The sequence below is a fragment of the Pipra filicauda genome, unplaced genomic scaffold (genome assembly GCF_003945595.2).
Source record: "Pipra filicauda isolate LSUMZ 115617 unplaced genomic scaffold, ASM394559v2 scaffold101_size5749837_pilon, whole genome shotgun sequence".
Taxonomy (NCBI): Eukaryota; Metazoa; Chordata; class Aves; order Passeriformes; family Pipridae; genus Pipra; species Pipra filicauda.
The window spans coordinates 1,969,373-1,986,517 of record NW_024103452.1 but is presented as its reverse complement, the minus strand read 5'-3'; the positions used below and the strand labels follow the sequence as shown (position 1 = coordinate 1,986,517).

Below are 17,145 nucleotides of genomic sequence, written 5' to 3'. Positions count from 1 at the left end.
ATTACCCCATCGCTATGCTGATCCTGGAGCATTGTTTTGCCCCACTGCCAGATTCCAGCTGCCTACTTAGGACAGGGTGATGATTATTATCACTAAAATCTGTGTAATAATTATTTAACAGCCTCTAGGGTATTCTCTGTTCGAGGCTTAATTTTGGCTTTCTGTTTTGTTTTTTTTTTTCCTATACCTAACCCCAATATAGGTGCTAGAAGTTAAATATTAAAGCTCTAGTACAACACCTTCTCCAAGCTGCTGCTATGAGCACCTTCATACCTTCTGCACTGAGACAGGTTACCTCCTCCAGTAGGTTTACTGGCCTATGATCTGTTGTCCCAAAACTGGAAAAAGGTGTGGTTTTCACTGATTTTTTTTTTTTTAAGTCTGACATAGAGATTAAATAAATGCCAGTGAAATACCTGCAACCATTAAAAAAAACCAAACAAACCAACCAACCAACAAACTAACAACGTTTCCACTCACTGGAAGCATATGTCAAAAAAATACATGGAGCCCAAAAGATTTCTTTTAATTCTCTGTTTTCTCAAATACAGAACCTAAACCAAACAGTGGAGCCAGGCGCTTTCCAGCCAAATTGGGAAAAATGTTTCCATCCATCTTTTTGGTACTCTAAAAGCATTTGTTCTCAACTGCAAGGCTGCTGAGGGAGGGTTTTCCCAAGACAAAAAGGCACAAAACTGGTTCAACTGGTAGAACAACACTGAGAGTTGGTATTTCATCACCTGAGACAACAGCATAAAGGCTTTCTGCAAGTTCTTTGAGGGGTCAAACTTCTATGTAATTTGTTCTTCTATTTATGGATTTTCTCAAACAGCACCAAGTTTACAAGGCAGACATAAGGTAAGTAGATACATTCAGCACTAGGAACCTATAGCATCAACAACCCTGTTTAAGCACAGATTAATTTTCTTAAGCTTAGCATATACCTCAAAAATCCTCTCTTTGCTGAGATCCCAAAATCTTGATAGAAATGGTTTAAATTATTAGATCTTTAATAGGACTTTGAATACTGAAGTTCTTATAATTACCTGGTATTAAGATGGACAATAAATAGTACTGCTGGCTAAGGAAAAAGAAAATTATTGACGACTAACAAAAAATGAAACAAATCAAAAGCCTACAAGTCAAGCCAAAAGTCCAGCCCAACATCTTGGCTCCAGCAGCAGCCGATAGCAGAATTCAAGGGAAAAGCAAGTCCTGGATTCTGAAGCCATGCCACTCTGAAGTGAGCCCCAAGAGCTGTACTTAAACCTCATGAGTCCCACAGATTATTCCTACATTAGTTTCTCCAAGTGGGTTTTGAATTCATGGCAGCTTTTCACATCTCTCTTCTTCAAACTGCAGGGCCTCATCTACTTAAATCATTCTTTACACAAAAGCTGTTCAACAGACTTATGACCTCTGCGGCTTTTGCAGTGCCATTTTATCCTCTTTGGAGATGGAAGTGAAGAAGGGAAAGGCAATTAGGAAGAAGACATCAGAATCGATCCCCCTGTTCGTGATGAAGGCACACCACAGATGCTACTGTAACAGATAAGTTTTTCTGTACTACTGCCATCAACATTCCTAATGTTTAATTTGTTTTTTGACAGCTAGCGAGTACACAGTTGACTTCTCCCCACAAATATATGACCCCCAGATCTCATGCCCAAGTGTTAACAACTCAAGTTAAATGAAAAGTCTGAATATTTTTCCTGTGGACATCACTTTGCATTTATCCGCACTGAATTTCACTTGTCATTTTGCAATACGGTTGCACAGCAACCTGATGTCATTTAGAAATCCTTTGCATTTTCATTTGCATTTTCATCTTCACCTCCCTGGATAACTCCATCAAATCGGCAACACTGCCATTCACTATGCCTGCTCTTTTCTCAGATCACTCAAGCAAACGGGAATCGACAGAGGCACATTTCTATTAACTATAAAACAGCAGGCAGTGTTTGTCTGCTAAGGAGCAGATATCGACTGCAAAATGTGTAAATATCAGCTTCTCAATAAATTTACACACAAGAGATTTTTCTCTTGGGGTATGTTGGGAGAGTTGACTCGATACTCTGTCTTTCTTCTTTTAAACCTTGTCCTTACTTCCAACCTGTCTTTAAAATCCAGCCCGTCCAAACAACATCATCCCTACACCATGCAGATCAAAGTACAAAGTGCCTCTGGGTCATCACCCAGCCACCCTGCCCACTCCTTCCTCACCAGCTCCTGCCAGTGCTGGAACATCTTCATGTAGCATCCCTATAATTGGACTGACTCTAACACACAGCTTAGGGCTTCTTCCAGCCTGAAGGGCAGCTGCCATTTCACGCTACTTGGTAAATCCCCTTTGAACAGGGCTGCAAAATCACACCTTCAAATTCAAAATTCCTCTTTAGTGTAACTAAACATTAAATGCAAAGTCAAAAATTTTCATCAATTTAACTACGGTATCTCATTTTTTGCTCGCTTGTTTTTCCAAGAACTTAATAAGTTTTAAGTGTTACATGCTGTGTGAATGAAGTCCAGCTGTCATAATGGCATCGGTGGGTCTTAGCACTAAAGAAACAAAAACCTAAAAGTCCACCACTAACTTGTTATGCTAAACCTTGCTCTATGGACTTTGCAAGCTTACTTTTCCATAGTAATTTTCTATTTTTGCCCTGACTTTTTTCCATGCTGAATGAAATGTTACTAGCTGCAGCTTTAAAGTGAAAAACATCAACAGAAACTGGATTAACAAAATGAAAAATGCCTTGGAAAAACTAGTCAATACAAGCTGATGTAGAACTAGGTATACCTGAAACACAAAACTTAAGCAAGTCACTAAGATATATTTTTCTTGTTAATGGCATGCTGCAGCCATGAACAAAGGCTTAACCACTCTAAGAGGCTTACAAACAAAACAGCCCTAGGCAGTTCATGTTCCTTTCTCAGGGCAAACACAAACTGCGGATGGAAAATCTATGTATTAAGTGAATACCTCACTTCAGTGACTTATTTTACTGTTTTCCTTTACCTGCTCCCATTCTCCTTCAAGACCTGAGTCAAAAACTAGGTCTGAGTTTTTGCACCACTGAGCACTTGGGTGTTCTGCAGCCCATGTGCCATTCCTGTCAAAGACAGTGGAAGTGGGGATAAACCATCTCTCCAGAAACTGATCATGCCCTAGTTATAGGCAGACCCTAAGCAGAGCGAGGAAGTCGTGGGACAATTACCCTACATCATCCAAAGTTTGCCAGACATTCCAGAAGGTATGACTTGGGGAAGGAGGGGGCCAATCAGCAGGCATGCTGGGAGGAAATCAGGCACGTCAGGGAAACGTTTGGTACCGAAAGGATTTAGTTCCCATTATTATGAAGGGATAACTTCTGGTCACAACCACACACCAGCCTGCTAAGGCTGTGCTCGGCTTTAAGCACCCACCTAGCTACCCTGCAAACTGCATGAGCCATTTTCAAGCTCCCTTCTGCTTCTCTTCTCCAAGAAGATTTCTGCTTGGAGCAGGATTGTGCTGGTCCCAAGACACTTGTTAAAACCTGTCTCCACCACCGTTGGCTCTCATCTCTCTCCTCCTCCGTGCCTGCTCCAGCTGGTCCTGGAAGCCAAGAAGGGAGGCTGGCCCTAGGACCACTGCTGCTGCAGGTTCCCCACTCCTGGTCCCACCTGAAGGCATGCTGCCCACCCTGGCTCACCTGTAAGGACAGCAATGTCCTCATTCCTGACCACTGCAAAAAGTCAAAATTGCTCAGATCATACAAACCCACTAAAGGGAAGCAGACACAAAGAACTAAATTTATAGAGAAAACTGTGAAAGTACGATAGTGAAATCTTTAATGACGACTCCAAAGTAAACTCCTGATCAAAATTTGCTTCTTTCTCTTTCTTGGAGGAGTAATGAGGGTTCTTAAATTATTTGCCCTGGATGTTAATCAGCATCAAACCTGAAGGAAAAAACCCTGAAATGCTCTCTCCCCTCCTCTCCAAGAAATACAATAAATTCCTCCCCAACCAATAAAAGAAAATAGGCTGTCATTCCCTTTTTTTATTACCTCCAAGATACCCTTGGATAACAAATCAGCTCTTAAAAAAAAGTATTTCATAAAGTTGACACTGCAAATTTAGCTCATTGATTTTTATACAGAAGAAAGCTAGTTAGTACGAGAAGCTGAGAAGGTTTTGTTTAGTAAATAAAGAATAGGAAGCAAATATAGTAGTATGCAGATAGTTAAGTGTATTATTAATATTCTATAAAGCATTTTGAAAAATGAAGCAAAAATTGTATAGATTATCTCACATTCACTTCATCCCACAAGAAGTACAGTTCCTATTGCTATGGAACAGCAAACTCATATGAATTCTTGAAAAAAAACAAACCAGCAAGTAAAAACTAAGCCACTCCAATACCTAGTCCCCTTCCTCTCTTTTTCTAGGCTCAGCAGTGATATCTTCTTTTTGTACTTGCAATCTTAGGAATATAATTAACGAGCTGTTTCTTATACACCTACAAAATGATGGCACTCTGCAATCTGAACATCACCCAGGTGTTTTTTCCTTTTTTATTCAGAATTCCTACTCAATTTTGTGCTGTCTGATGGAAGATGAGGGGGTGGTGAGGAACATGGAGGAGAAAGCCACAGCAAGTTGCCGCACACACCATCCCATCCTGCGTTTGGAAGTGAACAATTCAGCCTGGAGAGAGTTCATTCCAACAGCGATGTGCTTAAGTGAGCATCCAGGGATTGCGAATCCTCAAACAAATAATGCTTTTTTGGCCTTTAACAAAAAGATTTCACAAACATCAACTTCGTGCCACAACAGAGTAGAAAGACTTATATCCAACTTTATTCACTAATTTACAGTAAGATATTTTTTAGTTTGTTTTGTTGGAACAATGACTTCTGGAAAATATAGTGGGTAGGAGAAGAAATAATTAGAATGTGCTACTTGACTAAAATAATGAAAACGCATTTCATTATATAATGTTCTGAAACCGCTTTTTGGGTTTGTTTTTAATAGGTTTGTTCAGACATTTTCTTGGTAGCATTTAAATTAATGACTTAAGAAACAGCCAAAAATTTCCCAAACTATTCAGCTTTTAAAGGGCATTTCCACACACCCCCCACGTATATACTCTGTTTATTTCAGTTTTAAATGTCTTACCTATTTACTGAAGTATTTTTCTCTTTTTTTTTTTCAACAGCTCAGTTAAAATAAATTTCTGCTTGAACTTTCCAAATTTCCTGCCCAAGCAAGGGTAACTCACCCTTCTACGCCAAGAATCACATCAGCAAGACTATCCTCATCTCATCTCCTGCCACCATATTCACCTGGTGCTGATATTTAAGGCTGTGATTGTTGGGCATCCACCAAATGCCTGTATCTGTTATTCCCCATGTGAACTGCAGTAGGTCAAAGTCTTCTGAAGGCTCCAACCTGGGGGAGACCTCAGGGTGTGCACAGAGCTCAGAGACCATTTTTCTCTCTTTCTTTGTGGTTCTTAAAAGTAGAGGCAAATAGTTTGCTGTGTGTGGAAGAGGATGAAGGAAAAGGAAAGGAGACAGGAGAACAAAGGCAGAATAAAAGACAGTACATGGGAAAAAAAAGAAGAAAATTATGAAGTACAATACAAGGCCAATAAACAGTGTCTACACTGTAGAAATGATGCACTTAAATAATTTGCTTCTTTTGATTCCTCTTTCCTTGGAAAATCATAGATCAGTTCATACTTTGAGGAATCTACTTAGGAGAAATCACAGCAAGTAGGAGAACACTAAACACATAATTTTCTATTTCTTTTCCCTTTTAATAAAACATTGGACAATATTTTATCAGTGACTAAATTTAATTAAAATAAATACTCTTACAGCAGATGACGTGATGCTTTCATATCTTTGGCAGTCTTTCTGTATAGCTTCTCATCTTCTGTAGCTACAATTCATAATTACAAACTAAATAATCTCAGGTTAATTCTGATACAAGATTAACCAATGTTGTATAGATTGTCACGTACTTGGCTTTCATGCTGTAGAATAAATTTTAAGCATATAATACTTTCAAAGAGAAAAAGAATAAAAACAATCAGTCACATCCAAAAGTCAACAACACACCCTACACCTCCAACATTCATGTGAAGTTTATGGTTTAGGTGTTTAAATATCTTAGTTTTCATTTAACCAATTTAGTAATTACTTCCAACCATATTGAACTCTGACAGTTTTATTTTTAAGAACTTCCAGAAATCAAGTTTTGTTCAAATTGAATACTTAACCAGTATTCATTAACAACTCAAGATAGGATTCAGTAACAGAATCTGACCTTAATTACCAATTATATACCGGATAAAATTTACGCTTTTGCACTCGTAGTACACGATCTTGAAAATTTTAGTGGCTGCAATTTTATTACCTCATGTGCTACAGTAAACAAAAGATTTGGAAATCGTTACTCCAAATTTAGCACAAAAGCAGGGACAAACTCAGAGGTGCTCATGAAAAAACCCTTGAAAAATTGAGATTGAAATCTGGAAAAACAGATACTGTTTTAAAATTATTATCAGGATATAGTTCTGAGCATGCAAATAGTTTAATTTCCTAGCTTAATTCCCAGTTGAACTACAGTCTATCATATGGCACCTTAGGAGTTGCCTCCTCATAAGATAGCTGGAGCAATGCAACCCAACCAGCACATTAGCAGCCTAAATTGTGGACTATGGAAAAGTGTTTGTACCTGGAATGCTATTACAAGAATGCTAAGGCAAAAAGCCATAATCAAAGCACAGAAAGAAGGAAATAGGTCGAATCCCCGTATCTGTTTAAACTACTCATAACATTGAATTTATGACGTTTTGGTTTATGGCACTGAGGAGGTGACCTGCAGGTCTTGATGACTCTCTGAGAACAACCACATAGCACACAAGGTTTATTCCTGAGCACTTTGCTGATTTATTTTTTTAATTCCTTGTGGGACATGACAGTATTTGCAGATAAAATACTGGGCTGCTTCAGGGAAAGTATAGACAATAATTATACAACTAGTTCAGAAATAGAAAAAGTTCAAAGAGCAATACAAATACCTAGGAGCCTGTAGATGATTCCCAATGAGGAGAGCCTAAAAGTTTACAGCAGTTTAATTTACAGAGAGGTGAGGAATATTTGACATAATCAGGGTATATTAAACAATAAATGTAATAGGGAAGGTCAAACTGAGCATTACTGGAAAAAAAAGACCAAATGGAACTTCATAACACGTACTTCAAATATCATGTTGTAAGTTTTAGGAGCTGAACATCTCACCAATTTATGTCAGCTCTCATTTCCTCCCCGCTTTCAGGCAGATATTTAAAATACATGTGTTTAAGATTTAGCTTTCCTACTGCAAATGAATTAATTGATCTATTCTGTTTGAGAAACACTTTTAAACACAATGAGACAGGAGCTCTTCAGTTTTTGTCATGAAGCACTGAAGCTGCATACTGGGGAATCTCAGCACGCACTTTATGAAGAAGAACACATCCTGATAAGGGCAAACAGATAACGTTCTGGAGGAAGATCAGATGTGATTTTCAGAATACCACCCAGCTGCTAGTTGCACTGCTTTAAAGGTTAAAAAAAACCCCACAAAACACCTTAGTCCACAGATGGTTCTTGCAAAATTGCCCACTGAACCACTTGTTATTAACCACTTGTTATTCTCCCTTGAAAACACTTTGCAGGGGCCACTTCAAGACAGGATCCTGATGAATCACTCTGAGTTTGTTTTAAAGAAATAAGGAAAGAGTTAAAAATAATTCTGGTTGCTTTAGAAACTGACATCCTTTGTTTTGCTTGAGATGAAATACCATTACATGCATGCAATACCCTTTCAACTTGCCTCTGTTCCAACAATAACTAAAGCTATTCTAAGAAACTTACCACCCAAAAGGAGATCACCACAGAATTACAGTAAGTTTGCCGCTGCAAAGCTGGAGTTTGTTTGCAATATTACCAAAAATGCTCAGCCAAGCCTAGTTCAGAGTGACCTGACTGTAACCTTCAAAACATGATGGTGACTCGCTACTCAGCAACTCCATCAAAACCACAGCAATCAAACAGCAAAAGGGCCTTTACTATTTTCAATAGCAGTTTGCAGCTAACCATATTTTAAGCAAATGTGATACTCAATCCAAACAACTAAGATGACATTTCTAACACAAGAAAATTAAAATACTGCTAAAATTTATTGATCAAGCTAACGCCATGTGGTTTTATCATGCATTTTAGCTCTCCTGTTGCATTTCACCCAAATCACAACCTTTTAGACTGCCTAACTCACATTCTCGTTTGCCGATACAGGCAATTCAGTTCTAGTCAGAAGCACGCCTGACCCTGACCACTGACCCTTCAGTATCTCTTTTAAACAACACCAACTTTTAAACTTGTAAGCTGTTTGAAGTTGGCACCACTTTATTTTAAATCATCTCAATTTAATTCAAGCACAGAAAGGAATTTTGGTTTTGCAATTTTTTAGCTTCCACAAACCCGTTCCCAAGCTTGTCCATGCTAAGTCATCTTCTGCACTCTCCCCTCCACCTGCCCTAACTCCCAACAGCTATGCTAATGGCCTACAAGAAAACAAACCTCCTGTTTTGACATCTGTCTCTGCTGAAATGAACCTCAAAGGACCACTTTGAACCAAGCCAGCAAAAAGTTTTCAAGTAATATATTGAAACATACTGATGTTACAGTAATAGGCACCTATATACAGTATATGATGCTACATGCGACAATATATGTGACCTGACTCTTAACTCTTGTGATCTGAGTCTATCTTAACATTTTGGAGATTGTTTTGACTCAAACTAAAATTAAAAACATTGATAGGAAAAACAAAGCTCAATAGTTTGCAAACTAAGCTGCCATCTCTCCCTCTACATATGCATATGAATGTACACATTCTTAAGGATGCATAATTAACTGTAAGAAAACAGTTCTCAGAAACCAGAAAGCTAAAGTATTTATATCAAAAGCTGAATCTTTCTCACTCTATCTGCACAAATAAACCCACTGAAGTTGCCAGCTTTGTCAAAGTGAGCAAGATTAGGTTCTAAACATAAATCAATTTAAGCAGTCAGAAACCTACAAGAAGTACTAAAGTGGCTTTCAAATTCCTTGCAGATTTTTACAAATTAAAAGTCATTGACTTAATCTGTGGGAACAAATCTCGTTTTTCCTAATGTAAATACCATTGCTATCACATTTCTACTAGGGACATTTAAAAGCTGAATAAAATTATGGTATTTCTAGATAGTATTGCAAGGGTGGTGTAGGGATGGGGAGTGGGTGGTGGTGAAAGGGGGTACTGATCTTACAATGCAATATTGTTTAAAATCCCAGGTATCCATCCCCACTGATCAGTCAGATCTGCGTTGTTCTGATTTGGTTTAATTTTGCTGGGGTTTTTTGGGTTATTTTTTTCAGTTGGTTTTTTTTTGCTTCCAAATTTTGCTATTTATTTATAGCTTTAGAAGTCAGTAAAGTGACTTGATTTGCGAAAAGCACTACAATCAGACAGATCTAAGATAAAAATAAAACTCATTATCTATAAGGTTGCTCTCAAAAGTCAACTATTACACTGGCATCACAAGAAATTAATTCATCAGTATATTTTTGACAAGCACAGTTTTTTTCTCTGAAAGGTCATTTTTCTAAATTAAGCAAAGTATTAAATATCTTTGCTGTTCTGTCACACATCTCAAACTTAACTCATGAAATGTTTTCACAGTAAAATCCAATTACATTTGAAATAAACATATGAAATAAAGTTTCACATGCATTTAGATTTGACATTTGTACCGTAAGCAATGTAAGCAAACAGTAAGACCTGTTTGTACATTTTATAAACTATATTAATGGAAAATGTGCTTATTTAGTAAGTACAGTATAGCCTAGTTTTGCTCAGAAAGTGTCCTTCTTTTAGAACTCCCCTAAATGCACACTGTTAAGCAAGAGAGGTAGATCTGGACATCACTGTCCACCGTTTAGGATTTGGAATCATAGAATAGTTTGGGTTGGAAAGGACCTTCAAAGGTCATCTAGTCCAATCCCCTGCAAAGAGCAGGGACATCTTCAACTAGATCAGCTTACTCAGAGCCCTGTCCAACCTGACCTTGGCTGTTCCCTGGGATGGGGCATCTACCACCTCTCTGGGCAACCTTTTCCAGTGTCTCACCACCCTCACAGTAAAGAATTTCTTCTTTATATCTAATTTACCACCCACTGTCTTTCAGTTTAAAGGCATTATCCTCTGTCCTGTCGCTACATGCCCTTGTAAAAAGTCCCTCACAATCTGCGTGGGTCTTCTTTACTGAACTAGGAAACCCAGACCGATATGCTACACACCGTGCTCTGCTGCATGCTGCCTCTACCTCCCTCCACATTTGTTTCTGACTCCTATCCTGCCTCCAGAAGGTGCTTTGCTGGGCTGTTTCAACCAGCGGTGGCGAAGCCTTGTGAAAAACTACGGAAAATACCCACCTCTCCCACGTTAGAAAAGGAAACTTACCCGCAACACCAACAAGAAAAAGCAGCTCCACAGGATAAAAACCAGGGATCCTCTGGTGCCAAGCAGCCATGCCAAAGATAACTTCTGTTTGTGAATAAATACAGTGCAAAGGATAAAGGTTCTTCCCCGCTTTTGCACCTACTGGAGTTCCTCTGAGATGAGGAAGATTTTCTGCAGCGCCTGCCTTCCTGGCAGGCGAGGGTTACAGGAGTGTCTTCACTTATGTAAGTGCGTTTCTTGAGTACACAATTACCCAACACACCCAAGGCACTCCAAGGCTTTTTTTTTTTAAAGAAAAATCAGTTCCTTTCCAGCTGGAACATATTTGTTTATTCAGACTTAAGTCTGGAAGTGAAGCCACAGAAGCACTCTGAATGTGGTGCACCAAGACCTTCAGTTTCCAAATAAAGGAGACATTAATTTCTTGTTAGTGCAACTCTCTGCCTATATACTGGAACGTAGGCTGATATCCAGACTTGCAAGAGACCTTGACATTCACAAGAACCTCCTCCATTGTCACCTGTGCACCTTTTTCCTCCTACAGAAGGTCATCAAGTATCTGCTGAACATTCCTCCCAAAGCCACAGAAGACAGCTACCTACGCCAGCAAGCCCCACCACCATTTTGCAGCAGCATGCAATATGTGACCCTATTCTTCCTAAATTAAACACTTCAACTCATTTTGCAAGAGAAAGGCCGCAGCAAAGCACAGGATATGAACAATCAAGAGAGTATGTGCCCATGAAAAGGCAAAGAGACTTTGTGTGGGGAGATAACTGGGATTGCTTACCTGCAGTGACATCTAAGAAATCTAACCCTGCATTTGAAAGGCCACCAGTGAAACCAAATGCAGGTCTGTCAGGCAGCACATGCACAGACCACAGGAGCCTTATTATAAGGATTTGTACCTGCCAGTTTCTTTAAAATACTTTCTCCCTCCTGAACAAGTCTTCAGCTAAAGGACATTCAAAACTGTGGAAAGCTTCCCTTTGGGAACACATTCTGTGTAGGTACCAGTCACATCCATCATCAGTAGGTCTGTGCCAGGCAGAGTGCAACAGAGATCTCTGATCATGTGTAAGCAGGAATAAGTCTTTTTAACTGGCAACCTTGGTAGCTAAAAGCATGAAGGAATCCAAATCACTTTGATGCTGATGCAGGATTTTAGTCACATAGGTAGGTTTTTAATCATACAGGTCTGAAGGAGACAAGGAGAAATCACTGGTATTCATACCACCATCTGCCAGTGAAGGATTAGGACTCCATATAATGAGCAGTGTGCTAGACACATATAAAAGGGAGAAAAAAAACCAGTTAGTCCCCTTCTCCCAAGAAGTTTAACTTATATATACACTCTTAAAAAATACTGATTCTACTTCACAAGCATTACAGGTTCCGAATACTGATTCTATTTCACAAGCATTACAGGTTCCCAAAATCCATACCTCTGCTCAAGGTCCTAAACATCCTGACAAAGTCACTGAGTCTGTTCAGGTATCATTCATTCACCCAAAACACCATTTTAAATCATTTAATACAAAGCAAAATAGAGGAACTTCACAGCCATACTGGGTTTGGAGGTACTGTAAAATTTCCTTGATTTGTCACTACGTTACACCTGAATACAGCTAAGAGGTCTGGAATAATGCAGTGTCATGCCAGGAGAAAGGAAGATAACTGACCTGCAGCCTGCTCTTCATGTCCTTCCCCAGCCACCCGGGGCTTTGGAAGGGTGGGTGGGTAAGCCAAGCTCTCTAGGTGGCCCTTGGGGCTGGTGGTGATACCCTGGCAGCTGCACATCACCACTAGGACTGCTGCAGAGATGGAGGCAGAGAGGGGCATTCCCACCACTGGCCACCACCTCAGCTGCAGATACCTCCAAGATACCGACATCAAGTTGAAAGGATGTTGACAAATATTTGCCCTTGTCATTATTTCAAGTGGAAGGAAAAGGTCAAGCTGTCTGAGGGAAATTAAACATTTTAATAGGAACAAGGACAAATAAGAAGTTGCCAGGATATAAAAACGCAACTTCTGTAAAACTGTTTGCGTTTTGATCTATGCAACCAACAAAGATACAGTGAAAATAACCATGCTACACTCTGCTTGAATGCTGTTGACATAAGATCTATGGGAGAGAAAATAAAAAGTAAATAACCAATCAGCCCGTTGTTACACTGCTGATTGCTGAAGATACGCAGCGGGAAATGATACACCCCATCTCACACAATTCAACAAGACTTAGCCAGAGCAACCCAAACTTTTATTTGTAATATTTCAATTCTAGCTCAGATTTGGGATGGCTGGCCATATTAATGTACAAATTTTTGCTCTATACTACATCTAATTTATATTTAAGAAGTAAAACTTGAAAATAAACAGTGGAACAGTAAAGCTTCCTCAAGGCATAATGCCAAGGAAAACCTGAAGGCTTCAGTAAACTGCACTGCAAACACATTTTGGAAATATCTTGTACAGGCCAATAAAAATCTCTGCATTGTATTATCAAAGGGGCTTTAAGTATTATACTGCAAATCCTGTGTAACAAGAAGCAGATCAAGCATATCAATCCATATGCTCTCCTGTAAAATTCCCCCTATAAAAACCAGGTTTTAAGAAAACAGGTTGACATTAAATGTCAACTGGAGATTAAAATGCATTATATGGCACATTATCCTCACATTTATCTCCAAAACAAGTAATACATATCCATGAAATCAGGGCAAAACAACCTGAAACACATCACGATTGGGGAACGCACTGTTAAGGTACACGGAGTCAATTCCTAACACCAGTCAATAATGAGATTCTCATTAGGACATTCCAGTGTTTTGAAATTCTAAATGCAATGGCCATTTCTCCCATTCGAATACTACCTAAGGACACAGCTATCATTATTTGGTTGTAGTAGTTTGACTAATTTTCTATAGCTTGGAGTGGCCTACATTGAGCTGACACATATCTTCCCCGGAAAAATTGTAGGCTTCCTTGCGGATGACAAGAAGATATTGTCAGAGGGAACGTGCCGAAAACAACTTTTCTGCCAGAAATTCAGCAAATTTTACATTATAAAATATTTTCTAGAATGGTAAGTTTCATATTTTCTTAAAAAATAAAAAAAAACCCAAACAACAACAAAAATTTATCCAAATCTTTCTTTCAAGTTTATTACTAATTTAAATTAGAAGCTGTGCAGAACTTGAAAAGCCAAATTCAATACATTTGCAGATGACACTAAGTTGGGGGGGAGTGTTGATCAGCTGGAAGGCAGGAGAGCTCTGCAGAGGGACCTTGATAGGCTGGAGAGTTGGGCTCATTCCAATGGGATGAGGTTCAACAAGGCCAAATGCCGGGTCCTGCACTTTGGCCACAACAACTCCCTGCAGCGCTACAGGCTGGGCACAGAGTGGCTGGAGAGCAGCCAGGCAGAAAGGGACCTGGGAGTTTGGATTGACAGGAAGCTGAACATGAGCCAGCAGTGTGCCCAGGTGGCCAAGAAGGCCAGTGGCATCCTGGCCTGGAACAGGAACAGTGTGGCCAGCAGGTCCAAGGAAGTGATTCTTCCCCTGTACTCAGCGCTGGTGAGGCCACACCTCAAGTGCTGTGTCTAGTTCTGGGCCCCTCAGTTCAGGAAGGATATTGAGGTCCTGGAGCAGGTCCAGAGGAGGGCAACAAGGCTGGTGAAGGGACTCAAGCACAGGTCCTACGAGGAGAGGCTGAGGGAGCTGGGGTTGTTTAGCCTGGAGAAGAGGAGGCTCAGGGGAGACCCCCTCACTCTCTACAACTACCTGAAAGTAGGTTGTAGCCAGGTGGGGGTTGGTCTCTTTGAGTTTTCTGACATTTTAGTTTTTGTTGTTTTTTCCCATTAAATACAAGTTATAAAGGAAAACAAAGTCATACTTCTAAAAATAATGTCAACAATGACCTATGAATCTAATTTCAATGAGCTTTAATTGCAGATGTTTGAGAAAAGTGCAAATCTGAAGGTCATCTGACATACCCACAAGGAATGGTCTGGCACACATTTTTAAGTGTGGATTTAATATCTATTGCTTGTTCCAATCTATAAACAAAATTTACTACCTCATTATGGGGATTCATTCTGAAAATACTCCTGTTTTAAGTAATTTCAATAGGGATATGTTTTGCTTTTTGCACTAACAACACTGTAGCCATTGTAAAGCTACAAACAATTATGGATCTCAAAATGCTTGTCTTTTCCATGTGTCCCCTACAATGGTAGGCAGGCACAGGTGAATATCTCACAGGGAATAAATTAGGTGCAGCTGATATGCCTTCCCCAACCCCATGTTCCAAACTCAGGTGAGTATCTGACTGCCCCACCAAAACACTTCCATCAGAGGACATCGGATAAAGAGACCAAGCTCTGAACTTAAACACCTTAAGAGCAATGAAAAGCATTCAGACCATGCTCAGGCTGACTATAAAGCTCCAAAGGACTTTAGGAGAACCAGAATTTCATCTTTCAATTTTCTTAGGAAACCAAAACTTCCTGGCACAACCCCACAACATCCACCTATCCGTGGGAACTCCCTTGTTATGACTTCCAATCCCCCGTGGCAAGCACCTCTGCAAACCAGCCAAATCTCACACAAAGGTTCACTTCTCTGTCGCACCTGTGGAATCCCAGGGCGTAGATGAAAGTGAGGACTGACTGCCTTGGAAAGCATCCAGGCACAGAGCAATAAAAAAAGCAGGCAGCAAGACGCCTACCAGCAGCATAAAATTCCCTCTCCTATGGCAGGCGGGAAAAGGGAAGGGGATTCTTGCTTTTGACCACATGGCTCACTGATGGGGAGGCAGAGAATATGTGGGATGATGACGAAGAGTTGAGGGTGAAACACCATAGGGAATTACTTACCACGGGGAAGTCTGGTCTCAGGGTTAAGGAACTTGTCATGGGATATGTGAGTTTGGTACTGGCGCCCACTACAACCTTTTTTTGTGCCTTATAGCTCCAGACCACAAAACATTTCCATGCTCCAAGGATGGAACGTGACAAGAAGATGATGCCAGAGGGAAAAATATATTTTATTGGAAAGATAATTATATTTCTAAGGAACACAATGGCTGCATACATGAAGTCTTACAGTGATACATAGATATCTTATTGTCAACTACTTACACATAACATACTCTAGAATTAGCCCCTTAGATGTCCCCCTGAGCATATCTTCTCATTTATTGGTGTCTGTTCCAATGACATACAAAAATTTAAAGGCAGCTTGATTTGCTGCTATTTCATAGAATCATAGGATGGTCTGGGTTGGAAGAGACGTTAAAGATCATTTAGTTCCCATGGGCTGGGACAACTTTCACTAGACCAGGGTGTTCAAAGTCCCATGCAACCTGATCTTGAACACTTTCAGGGATGGGGCATCCACAGCTTCTCTGGGCAACCTGTGTCAGTGTCTCGTTACATATGGTTATTGCAGACACGGGTGGCCATAAACCTCTCTTGCACATTCTGACAGGTAGTACTAAATAGTGAGACTGAAGACTTCAAAAACAGCCAGTGAGTCAAAGCACCCAAACACAGTTCTCTTAAACCAGCCCAATTTTCAGCAAGGGGCTTTCTGAAAATCAGACCCTATAGGATTCTCTCAGAGTGGGCCCACACAAAGCTATGGCTAAAACCCTTCTCCAAAAACACAACTGACTTCTGTATGCATCTCTGAAAACCAATTATTGTATGGCCAATGCAAAATTAGTTAGAAAGTAGCCTCTTCTTCCAACTTGTAGCAATTAATTTTAAAACCAAGAATCTTCATTGAAAATTTTCTAATTACATTGGTGATGAGTTTTAACTAATTAATTTTCCCACAGAAACTGAAGGTAGAACTCCTGCCAATTAAAACAGCATCCATCTAATTCAACTTCCAGCTGCTCCCAACAATCACACTCATAACTCCTAGGTGAGGTAATACCCGTTTCAATCTTTTAGAAAATGATCTTTAAAGATAAAACTTATTATTAAGTAATAAACTCATGATGATAAAGACATATAATAAAGCACAGATGTTCAACCAGAATAAAATCTTCCTGTGCTCAGCATGAACTGGTTTATGACCATATACTTTATAGCATACAAAACCCAAACAGAAAAGACTGAAACAGTATGGTACACCTATACAGTGTCTCAAATGGGCACTTAGACCCCATCAAGAGAAACCCATATGGGTCTTTGAAACCATCTCCACCTCCCACCTGACATTTCACCTCTGGCTGGGCCAGCAGAATGATCTTTGATAAGATCCAAAAGTCTTATCCCTGCTCCTTCATCTCCCTGTACTACCCACTTTCTAGATGAAAGGCAACCTGGGGACGATTTAGCATCACTTTTGGTAAAATACCCTACAAGAACTTGTACTGTTAGACTTATTATCACAAAAAGACTTCCAAATATATTAATAGAAAGTTTTGTGCTTGGATGTTCTTCTGGAGTCTCCCTCTAAATAAACTTCATGGTTGAGTTATAGGCACCTTCTCAATGTCTTTTCACAATACAAACAGGACTGGATGAAGCAACATTAATAGCTGATACTCCAGTACGTACCGTGTCCTGTCATCTATCAACTCCAG

At 39.7% G+C, this 17,145-nt stretch overlaps 1 protein-coding gene across 9 annotated transcripts in view; it reads right to left on the bottom strand.

The window, feature by feature from the left end:
* HIVEP1 (HIVEP zinc finger 1) overlaps positions 1-17,145 on the bottom strand; it is a 131,000-nt gene that overhangs the window by 69,223 nt on the left and 44,632 nt on the right. For 4 of the 9 annotated variants that reach the window (XM_039387860.1, XM_039387792.1, XM_039387825.1 and 1 more), the window contains exon 2: positions 10,543-10,626. The exons of the other annotated variants lie outside the window; for them this stretch is intronic. In XM_039387860.1, the coding sequence (XP_039243794.1) occupies positions 10,543-10,626 (84 nt within the window). The remainder of the gene's footprint in view (positions 1-10,542; positions 10,627-17,145) is intronic. 9 annotated transcript variants of the gene reach the window in all.